The 12,098-nt window shown below is 44.9% G+C and overlaps 1 protein-coding gene across 1 annotated transcript in view; it reads right to left on the bottom strand.

Moving 5' to 3' along the window:
* Nucleotides 1-10,339, bottom strand: part of Dipk1a (divergent protein kinase domain 1A) — a 70,836-nt gene extending 60,497 nt beyond the window's left edge. The window contains 1 exon segment of the mRNA NM_001170456.1: nucleotides 10,232-10,339. Within this exon segment, the coding sequence (NP_001163927.1) occupies nucleotides 10,232-10,285 (54 nt within the window). The 5' untranslated portion in view covers nucleotides 10,286-10,339.
* Nucleotides 10,340-12,098: the final 1,759 nt, after the last annotated feature.

The raw sequence follows: 12,098 nt of genomic DNA, 5'->3' as shown, positions 1-12,098 counted from the left end.
TAAAGACTGTGGGACTCAAAGTTATTTAGATCTTGGGATGAATAAGACAGTAAGGGTTGAGACTTAATAGTGATGTCTTTGTTACATTGACAAGAGGTCAATTGTTCTGGCTGGCTTTGTGTGTCAACTTGACACCAGTTGGAGTTATCGCAGAGAAAGGAGACTCCCTTAAGGAAATGCCTCCATGAGACCCAGCTGTAAGGCATTTTCTCAATTAGTGATCAAAGTGGGAGGGCCCAGCCCATTGTGGGTGGTGCCATCCCTGGGCAGTAATCTTGGGTTCTATAAGAAAGCAAGCTGAGCAAGCCAGGGGAAGCAAGCCAGTAAGAAACACCCCTCCATGGCCTCTGCATCAGTTCCTGCTTCCTGACCTGCTTGAGTTCCAGTTCTGACTTCCTCTGGGGATGAACAGCAATGTGGAAGTGTAAGCTGAATAAACCCTTTCCTCCCCAACTTTCTTCTTGGTCATGATGTTTATGCAGGAATACAAACCCCGACTAAGACAGCCTGTATGCCTCCACGCTTCCTGCCACAATGCTAATGGACCAGTTAAACGTTTTCCTTTATAAGGGTTATCCTGGTCATGGTATCTAGTAGACACAGCTAGCAGTTAGAGGTGCAGCCACCAGACAAGCTCTGGGACTAAAGCAGGTCAGACAGAAGTGAAAGGAGGCACTGAGCCTGTGGGATGTGATCAGTCGTGTGCTTTCAGTTACTGTGTACACATTCTTTCACATAAGGAACTAATCAGTTCCATAAGACTCTGTATCACGAACCAGCTGTAGAGGTGCCTGTGTGTGATCTCAGCAACAAAAGGCTGAAGCAGGAGTTCCAGCCTGGCATACACACAGCAAGACCCTTTCTCAAACTGGCAAACCAACGGGTAAAGCATTCCTGCCCGGACTCCCCAGGAAAAACCCTCCATATCTCCGTAAATGTTCAAGCACAGACATTTACTGCCCACCTACCCTGAGCCAGGCATAGGAGGCAAAGGAAACTGACATTTCAGTTTGAGAAAAGACCGGAAAGCCCATGATGCTTCAGTCGCCTGTAAGAGACACAGGTGCTGGCTACCATTTACTTAGAGTCTGAAACAAGCAAAAGAAGCAGCTGACATCTGGAGGTACCGGAGAGGGATGTTCAAAGGTCACTTCCTCTTTAAGTTGAGACTTAAAAGATAAGTGAGAATAAACCAGGTAAGCAGATATAAAGTCTCAGCAGAGAAAGCGCTCTGCAGGACAAAGAGGAAACGGTAGAACTGGGGAACCGGTTAAGGGACAGAGCACATGTCTAGCATGCACACATGCCTGCTGCAGTTCCCAGCACTGAAAAAGAAAAACCAAAACTAATTTAAAGCAAAGAGGAAAGGACACGGTAGACATGAAGAGTAAATGGCTTGCTAGTATGTTTGGAAAAGTCAAGTTTCTCAGGACTGCTGGAACAAACAGTGGAACGAAGGGTCATGCTCTCCACAGAACCAAACCTCCTGAGGTAAAGGCAGGCCACTAGGAGGGGGAAAGTCCACTCAAGGACAGGTACAAAGGAAGGAGGCCCAGACAGACTTGCACCTTAGGGAAGATGTTGCTGAAGCCAGGTGGGAGGGTGCCTCTGTACTGGGAGAGCAGGCTATTCTACTAGGCCACCCAGAAGAACGAAAGGCTATGGTGCATTCATGAGTTACTTAGGAGATGTACTCTTCAGAATTTGGGCACAACACTCTCTCATGTAATTGGAGATGACCTCTAGAAGAAATACGGAAAGATTCAAGATGGCTGGCAGTCCAGAGGTAACTGTTGAAAACACAAAACTCAAGTGCTGGGGTTAGGGGCGGGCTAGGAACACTGAGATGAGGCCCATTGTTGTGGAAGCCATATAAGGAGACACAATCACCAAGAGCCTATTCAAGATGAGAATTAGGTTGAAATCCTGGAGATACTGAGGAGTGGAAGGGGAGACAAGTGTGGGGATTGCAGACTACAGGGAAGGCGAGTTAGAGAAATGAGGAGGTGGTAACAGAACAAAGACAGGTGGGTGAGGCAATGGACCAAAGACTCTGGACTAAAGGGGAAGGAATGCCCTCAGAGAGCAGATTGGAAGGAGTGAGCTGACAAGACCCTCTACCCTGGCGATGATGTCACTCACTTGGTAAAGTGCTTGCCTAGCTAGTTTGCAGGTCCTGGGTTTCATCCCTTGAATGGCAAAAACCAGGTGTGATAGGCACACTTGCACTCCCAGAAACCCTGGATGTAGCAGCAGGAGGATTAGAAGTTCAAGACCAATCCTGACTACTTTAGAAGTTCAAGCTAAACTTGGACTATATGAGACCCTATCTCCAAAAAATAAGTATAAAACAAAACAAAACAAAAATAGGTAGCATCAGTAAGTAGGTGGCTGGCAAGTGAAGACTGAGCCTCGGGACTGAGCATCCAGCAAGTGCACCTCCATGAAGCCCAAGAGCAGCCACAAAATATTTTTGATGTGTATAAAATACGTATGAGCTTTGTAATCCTGAATGCATTCTTAGAGCAAAAGTAAACAGCATAGTGAACAAGCCTGCCTTTGTCACAGCGAACTTTAGCTCTACCACCCCAAGTATGATTGGAAATATCGTAAGCTGGTACATGATGATGGCACGTGCCACCACCTCCTGCAAGAAGCTCTTTCAGATATCATTCTGTCCCTTCTGACCTGTTATGTCTGTGCACTAACTCAGACGGCTGTCAGTACATGCAAAAATCTTTCTTTCAAGAACATCCTCAGACATAGTTATTCTGTTGTTTGGAAAGAAACAGGAATGTTTTTATAATAACCCATAATCTCACTGAAAAAAGAGTCAAACCAAAATAATAAACCAAGAGGGAATTTTCTTTAAAAAGACATACAAATGGTCAGTAAACCTATGAGAAGATGCTCAATACTGCCAGCCATTAGGAAAACAAAATCAGAACCACAACAAGCTACCTTCTCACTCCCACAGAGTGGTCACTCCAGTCGAAAAACAAGTGCTAGAAAGAACTGGAATCTTTGCACATCATTGGTAGGAATGTGAAGGGAAAAGTGTGCCCACTATGAGGAATAGTATGAAGATTCACTAAGACACCAGAAGGAAAAACACTACCCATTTCCTCTCATATGTAGATCTAGATTTAAATACTTAAATGTACTTGGGATGTGAATATAATTGAGCGGGAGGAAGGAGAGGGGAACTAAAGAGGAAAGATCACGTATTGTACATTTTTTCTCATTTTTAGATTATAAAAACACATACCATAGTGGATATTATATATGTTCACATACATATATATTAACATACATATACATATTCACACACCAATATTTAAGAGACAGAAAAGGGAAATGAGGAGAGAGGAGACATGGGTGATGGAGGGAAGGGTATGAACAAAGCACAATTATATACATGACAAAGATTAAAATGTCACAATGAACCTATTATTCTGCATTCTAAATAAAATACTAGTTATTCTAATAACATAAAAAGGCACTAAGCTGGATGGTGGTAATGAACATCTTTAGTCCCAGCACTTGGGAGGCAGAGGCAGGCAGATCTCTGAGTTCAAGGTCAGCCTGGTCTACTCTCTGAGTTCCAGGGAAGCCACAGCTACACAGGGAAGAAAACCTATCTTGGGAGAGGGATTAAACATGGGGGGGTGGTTATTAATATTTTTTTGTTTTGTTTTTCAAGAAAGGAGAGAGGGGAAGAAGAAGGAGGACAAGAAAAAGAAGTGGAGGTTAGGAACTAGAAAAGAAAAAGAAAAGGAGAGGAGGGGAGAACAGGAGAGGAGATAATAGGTGGAAAAATATTGCAGGGTTCTATTTACACAAGATATTTTAAGAGAGTCAAACTAATAGAAACAGAAAATAGGATGTGGTTACCAAGGACTAGGGTGGGGTGAAAGACTAGAAGGAAATAGGGAGTATTTCAGTGGGTGGAGTACCAACTTTGCAAGATGAAAAGGTTTTATTGGTCTGATACACTCAAAAGTGTAAAAGTGCAAAAAGTACACTTAAAGATATTTAAGTTGTTGAATGTGGGTGTATGCCTTTAATCCCAGCACCAGAGGCAGAGACAGGGAGATCTCTGTAAATTTAAGATCAGCATAGTCTACATAGTGAGTTTCAAACAGCCAGAGCTAAATATTGAGACCCTGTCTCAAAAAACAAAAACAAAAAAAAAAGTACTATGAAGGCTAGAAAGATGGCTTAGCAGTTAAGAATACTGACTGCGGGCTGGAGAGATGGCTCAGTGGTTAAGAGCACCGACTGCTCTTCCAGAGGTCCTGAGTTCAAATCCCAGCAACCACATGGTGGCTCACAACCATCTGTAACGATATCTGATGCCCTCTTCTGGTGTGTCTGAAGGCAGCTACAGTGTACTCATATATAATAAAAAAAAAAAAAAAAAAAAAAAAAAAAAAAAAAAAGAATACTGACTGCTCTTTTAGAAGACCCAAATTCAATTCCCAGCACCCAACCATCTGTAACTCCAGTTCCAGTTCCAGGAGATTCAATGCCTCTTCTGGCCTACCCTTTTAAGTTAGTAAGTTTGGAAAAATTGCTAGAAAATTATTCATTTATGGTTTTCAAGAAGCATGGTAATGTCAAATAGCTACATGCTACATGTCTATGTTTAAACTTTATTTCTTTTTGATTCATTTGTTTCAAGTTTTTGAGACACTATTACACTAGTTAGCCCAGGATAGGTTACTATCTTAATCTTCCTTCCCCTGGGACTGCAGGCATATACTTAAATTTAAAGCATTATCAGTCATGCACATTCTCTGTACACTCACAACTTCAGAGAGCGAATTACAGCTCTAGAAGTTTCAGTTCAGGCAAAGGTCAATGCATGGCTTCTCCCTCTGCTACCTTTGGCAATACAGAATCACTTACTCTAAGATTCAGAGACCATCTTACTTTTACGATAGCATTTGTGAACACTAACGGCTACCACCGTTATGTCAATAACTCTCTCTGGAACTAAATCCTACAAAATATTAAGGCACAAAGAACCGAACTTCTTGGAAAATGGTACTAATGTAAGTCAAAATTCCAGGTATTAGAAAATTTTAATAATAGTGGTGCACTTCTAGCACGTGGGAACTAAGGGGAGAAAGACCAAGCACGACTGAAATACAGTTCTATCTCAAAACAACAAAAGATATGCTTAATAAGCCCCAACAGTAATGTTGAGGAACCACTTAAGTTTTAAGTGGTTCTAGAAGGTAAAACGCACACTTCTCTATATACAGAAAACCTGCGTTTCCCAGTCTGAATCGCACATTCTTTGTTGAATGTGCCACTGAGATGTGGCGGTACATATCTGTACCTAGCAGTAGGAGGGCTGGTTGCCACAAGTTCAAGGCTACCCTGATACACATGGGGAGTTCCAGGCCAGCCAGGGCTACATAGGGGGATTCTGTCAAGAACAAAGGCTGTGTATCCATCCATTCATGACAGCCCTGACTGAACACATGTGAAGAATTCCAGAGCAGTTATTTTGATGAGAACATCCCAAATTTTAAAACTTCTACCACCGGATGTAGTGGTGGCACACGCCTTTAATCCCAGTACTGGGAGGCAAAGGCAGGCAGATCTTTGAGTTTAAGGCCAGCATGGTCTATACTGGGCAAGCTGCAGGGCAGCCAAGACTTTACAAAGAAACCCTGTCTGAGAAACAAAACAAAAACAAAACATTCTACCTAAAAGGCTTGAAAACTTTCAAAGGAAGATGTCTTAGACCTTAAATTTCATTAGAATTGTATATCTTTTCCTAGGTCACACAGTATGAGCAGAATGGCTGGAATGGAGAACGTGTATAATCTAAGCATATAAAATTACCGCAAACTGTCTTACCTTTCATTCTTCCAGGGCTTAATGACAGAAGAAAGCAGGCATTTTACACGGAAGTCAACAAATTACAGGGCTACTGTGTTATCTGTCGTCCTCCCCCAATTGTAGTAAGCCCCAAACAAAAACCAAATCCCAGTTTGTAGATAACAGGCTGTTAAGAACACGTGCAGGTTCAATGCACATTCCTGCTCTAACTGTAACCAAGAGTTGTTTATTTAAGCTGGTTGACAGGGCGGTGAGTCAAGAGACTAACTCAGTTCACATACCACAATACTCGGCACATTCACAAAGTGTTATTTCCAGGGATATTTTTCAACAGAGCAACGGCAAAGGATGTTGGTGTACATTAGCTTTCTCTGAGAACGATGCCTTGACGTGGGGAAACTGGTGCTCAGGCACACGCGTCTTAGCTAACTTATTCAGAGGCTGCACAGTGTGCTTGCATTGCTGCCCTGGAAGCAGGAATTCCCTACACCACAGAGCTGGCATTGGTGAAAGCTGTAATGGGGGTGGGGGAGGAACAAGGTCCAAAGTCAGCTCAAATCATCACTTCCCTTTCTGCTTCCCTCACTCCTTGCTGCCTTTCTGAACTATAGCCCAAGTGCTACAGAACATATGCCTTTAAGTATACTGTTAGGTAATATTCTTCTCATCCCCTTGCCTCAAAACCTACCCATCAGAAACCACTCTTTCTTTCCACACAACTCTAAGTACCCACTAGTCTAGTCCAGTCTTTATGCTAAATAGTATTTTACTCTATGGATACAGCACCTAAGTTCCTTCCTTCACAAGCAGCAGAATCTCTTGGCTATATCGACTGAGGTAACCATAGTGGCTATGTACTCACAAAACCCTGTTATATAGGCTCTTGCAGAAATTATAACATTAATTACAAAATACTAAGTTGTGGCGGGGAGGAAAGGTGACTTACTGGTTTTTTGTTTGTTTTGTTTTATTCTTTGAGACAGGATTCTGTGTTTCCCTGGCTGTCCTGGAACTTTTTGTAGATCATGCTGGCTGGCCTTGAACTCACAGAGATCCATCTGATTCTGCCCTGAGAGCTAAGACTGAAGATGCGTGCCCAGCTATTGTTTTGTTTTCAAACTAGCTCAAAATGTTTATTTTTCTAGAAGTGGCAGTAAATGCCCGGTGGCATCTGGATTAGTGGGAATTCTGTGAGTGAAGGCCCTTGACAACAAGTCAAATGATTAAGTCTCCCCTTCTAAATTATGGGGGAGGGGGTGAGAGACATAGCCCATGGGTTAAAAGGACTCACTGCTCTTGGGAAAAGACAGGTTCAGTTCCCAGCACCCTCCTAGTAGCTCACAACTACATGTTAACCCCAGCTTCAGTGGATATGGTGTGCTCTTCTATCCTCCACAGGCAGCATGCACATACATGTTGCACATACACATGCAAGCAAAACATTCATGCACATAAAATAAGAAATGTATGTCTTCATTTTGTTTTGCCTGTTTAGTTTGTTTTGGCTGTTTTGTCTTATGTTTTAATCTCTGTTTTTGTGAGGGCTTTTTGAAAGAGAGGGAACATTAAGTTGGGTGGACAGAGAGGTAGGGAGAAGCTGGGGGAGGGGAAATATGATCAAAATATGGTGTATGAAAAAATTTAGAGAAAAACATTACTAAGGGAAAAAGAAGCTTAAACTCTCTAAGGCCTAAGTGGGGACATACGTGATCTTTGACCCCACCCAGTCGAGACAAACAAGAACAACTGCCAAGTATACAAAACTGGTTTCAAAAACTTTCCAGGCCCTTTATCCTCCCCCTCCTCTTGGAAATAAATCTACCTTGCTGTTTTCTATACACAAAGGAAAGAGTATCTCCTGTACTTGGTGAATGATTACAACCTCATTGTAACTTAAAATGTATCTGGAGAGGGGGCGGTAGCACATGCCTTTAATCCTAGCACTTGGGAGGCAGAGGCAGGTGGATCTCTGAGTTTAAGGCCAGCCTGGTCTACAGAGTGAGTTCCAGGACAGCCAGGGCTACACAGAGAAACTCTGTTTCAAAAAACCAACAGCAAAAATGTACCTGGACAGAAATGCTATTGAAATCAGGTATCTGGCAGGTGCCACTGGGCAGGCCTATGATCCCAGTATTTGAGAGGTTATGGCAGAAGGTCCACCGTGAGTCTGAGGTTAACCTGAATACCTGAGTACAAGCCAGACAGCACCATACATAGCAAGACCTTATCTCAAAAGAGCACAAATGGAAAAGCAAAAACCCCTCAAAACAGGTATCTGCATTATAAGATATTCCCTCAAAACATAACATAAGAACCAGTTTCCCTGAGCTAAGGTATAGCGGGCACACTGGAAATCCCTGTACTTGGGAGGTAGAAACAGGAAGACCGGGAATTCAAGGCTAGCCTGTGCTACTAATGAGACTTGGTCTCAAAAAGTGTGTGTGTGTGTGTGTGTGTGTGTGTGTGTGTGTGTGTGTGTGTGTGTGTATGTTAAAGGCTGTTAAAGGGAAAGGTATTTATTTTCTTTTGCCAAAAGACAATGTACAAGAAACCCTCTCCATGAATAATCAAATTTAACTAGATGGTAAGTTAATGCTAAACATGATGTATAACTTTGAAGAAGTAAAGAAAAAAGAAAACTGAGGGCCTGAATGAGTGGAGACAAGAGGATTCCTAGGACTCTCTGGCCTATGTAGAGGGTTTGTTGGCTCCTCAGGAACAACACTGGAATATGAATTGTACCATACATACATACATACCCTTGCAGTCACAAACTCTTAAAAGCAGGAGGATCAGAAATTCAAGGTCATCCTTAGCTACCTAGCTAGTTCTAAGCCAATCTGGGTCACATGAGAACCTTTTAAAAGAAATCTTAAGTTTACCTTTAAAAAGTTTTGAGACAAGATTTCTCTATCCTTGAACTCACTTAGACCTACCTCCCAAGTGCTGGTATTTTAATAAGTTTAAGCATCTTTAAAAAATCTAATAATATTAGCCCACTAGCAAGCTTACCCTAATTTGATCATTGATAATGATGCAGATTCAGAAAGAAACACACTGTCATTAATGTAGGCATAACGATCTGTAAAACTAATTTTGTGTGTGTGGTGCTGGGATTGAACCCAGAACTCTTAATCAAATCAGAAAACCCTTGTACAGTTAGTTACAGTGCCAAAGATTTCTTTCACATCTGTGGAAAACATTTAGAGCCAAAACTAAAGCCTAAAACTCTACCAACCCTAAAAAATTAATAAATGAAAGCCAAGTAGTTTAAGTTCAAAGATTTTAAATATGCCAACATACTTTATTCTGGCGGAGTAGAAGGCAAGATTGGGTTCCAACACTGGTACTGAAGGTGCAACTATTTCTGGTGATGCTGCTATAAATATTTAGTCTTACACCCTTAATACCACGAGTTGTCAAAACATCCTCTAAATCTGGGTATCACTTGTTTCAATATAATGACTTACACATGCAAATTTCAAATTAAAACGTAACATTTATTTGGACTGTGATGGTTTCTCCTCAACTTTTTTTTCCATACTCGAAAGAAGCATATCATCAACTGACCTAAAACACCAGTCCGGCTCTCAGACCTTTTAATGTAAGCAGCGTCCTCTATAGACATAACACTACTGTCTATGTGTGAGGCATTGATTTGTAGTTGTTTTTCCATCCGAGCTATGGATTTGCGCTCAGCTACTCACGACGTCCACTAGGTCCCCCTGGCGACCGAACAGTGCACGAAGGCAGCAGGAGGGTTCTAAAGCCTACTGACAGCGGAACAGAAAATCATGAAAAATTAACACGCCAACAGTACACACGACGTGACTGAGAATTGCGTTCGCATTGCTGGTGGGCTTAGTGGAGAGCCGCACAGCAGTCACTACCCCCTGTTTTGCAAAGCGAATGGCCATCGCCTGGATCGGGCTTGCCGATTCCTTCCTCCCATTTAAACCAGAGATGTGATGAGAACACCAAACCCAGGGCATCTGCACGAGGCACATCCGCTGGCTGGGACTTGGGAAACCACTGGTATGACAATCGGTCACGATTCTGTGAAACATGGAGGAATGACACACCACCCTTTCCTACCCCAGACACAGAGTCAGGAATGGCAGGTCGCCGGGGCCCTTGGGGAGAGCAGGAGAGCGCGCAGAGCAGGGACTGCAGAGTGTCCTGGCCGGGACTCGGAGGGGCGCAGGGTTGGGGCGGCGCCCAGGGAGCGGGACGCGGGGCGGACCGGGGTTGGGGAAGGCGCGCCGCCAGGTGCCGGTCCGCAGGAGGCGGCGGGGCGCGCACAGAGGGAGGACCGAGCGCGGAGTCCCGCGTGGCGCGGAGCGGAGGGCGCGTGGCGGGGCCGCGGCCGGCCTACCTGGAGGTAATGGGGTTTCCTCAGCCAGGCCCCCGCGCAGACACTCCTCGCCATGGCACTCACATCGCCCCGCCGCGCCGCAGTCGGAGGCGGACCCGAGCGCGGCCGCCCGCCGGCCTCCCCGCCCCTGCCCCGCTGGCCCGCCCACGGCCCGCCCCCGGCGCGCGCACTCCGGGGCCGCGCTGCAGCGAGGGCGGCGGGCGGCGGCGGGCGGCGGAGGCCGGCTCTGCGCGCAGAACCCCGCCCCCACGGCCAGCCGTGGCGGTTGTCAAGGCGCGGGCGCGGGGCTCCGCCATAAAGGGGGGGTCGAGCCTCGCGTCCGCCGACACAAATCCGCCTGCGCCTCCGTGCTTAAAGGGGAGGCGCGGACGGGGGAGGGGTGCGGCCGAGGCTGGCGCGAGCAGCGCGGGGGTGCGCACAGCGTGGGCTCCGTGGAGCGCCCACTTCGCTGTTACAGGCTTGCGGCTGCACGCGCGGAGCCCTAGCGTCCGCGCTCCGGTCTCCATTTCGAGTCAGGACCTGTGCGAGCGGGTTGCACAGAAATTCTGTGGATGCTTGGAGCTGCTTCCTAGGCGACCAACTAATAGATCCTCTCCAGGGAAAGGAGGCGCTCTGGAGATGCGACCACCGGTATCTAGGGGAGGAAGGGAATCCTCCTCTCTCAGTTCTGCGTGGCCTTCCAGACACTTCGTGCTTTGCGTACATTCAGTTTCTCTCTCTCTCTCTCTCTCTCTCTCTCTCTCTCTCTCTCTCTCTCTCTCTCTCACACACACACACACACACACACACACACACACACAGAATTTCGACTTTCTGAAGTTTGCATTGTTTGCAAAACAACTTTAGAATTTTCTTTTGCCTCTAGAATCCTGACTCAAAGGTTAAATAAATAAATAAATGCCGAATAAACACATTTCTAAAGTCAGGAGACCTAAGACTTGGCAGAGCAACTCAGTTAAGGCTATACAGAAGGAGTGGCTTCCTTCTTTTGACACTGATGGCCAAAATAAGGGGGAAAGAGCCACCATAGAAGGACAGCTGATGGGGCTGGGGATTTAGCTCAGTGGTTAGAGTGCTTACCTAGGAAGCGCAAGGCCCTGGGTTCGGTCCCCAGCTCCGAAAAAAAGAACCAAAAAAAAAAAAAAAAAAAAAAGGACAGCTGATGATCCGAGTGACATCAAAGCGGGGAGACGCAGGTCCTATCCCATTTTTTTCCCCTCATTCTACCATAATTCCACGTGATACCCACTAAGTTTATGTTTCTAGTGCTCTCAGCTTCTGGAGACAGGTTTTTAGCCTGAATAATATTTCGTTACTTGCAAATAAGTGCATTAGCCACTGTGTTTCGTTTTTAATTAAATGACTTCAGTAATCTCTAAGATTAAGGTAAACGGGAGCTGGGCACGGTGACTCATACCTGTAATTCCAACACTTGGGAGGTGTAAGCAGGATCAGGTATTCAGGGCCAACCCGAGGTTAAGACAGAGACAGAAGAAGGGAGGGAAGGAAGAAGGAGAATGAGGAAAGGATGGATCCTACTGGTTTCCTTGAACTTTTAAAGGTTTTATTATTTATATGTGTAGGTCTGCCACATTTGTGTGGTTGCTCATAAAAGAGGGGCTGGAATTTCAATCGGTTTTAAGCTGCCCAATGTGGGTGCTGGGAAGCAAGCTCCAGTTCTCCGGGACAGCAGGAGGCCCCCTTAACCATGGAGCAACCTCTCCAGCTCCTCAGTGTGTATTTTCTTAGCTCCCAGACACTGTTCAAAAAAAATTTTTTTTCTGTATGCACAAAGAGACAAAGCAGGCAGAATCCCTACCTTTATGGATATTACATTTTGGGATGGGAAGACAGGCAATAAATAAAA

This window comes from Rattus norvegicus, chromosome 14 (genome assembly GCF_036323735.1).
Source record: "Rattus norvegicus strain BN/NHsdMcwi chromosome 14, GRCr8, whole genome shotgun sequence".
Taxonomy (NCBI): Eukaryota; Metazoa; Chordata; class Mammalia; order Rodentia; family Muridae; genus Rattus; species Rattus norvegicus.
The sequence above is the reverse complement of the archived record's forward strand: the minus strand, read 5'-3'. Positions and strand labels throughout refer to the sequence as shown.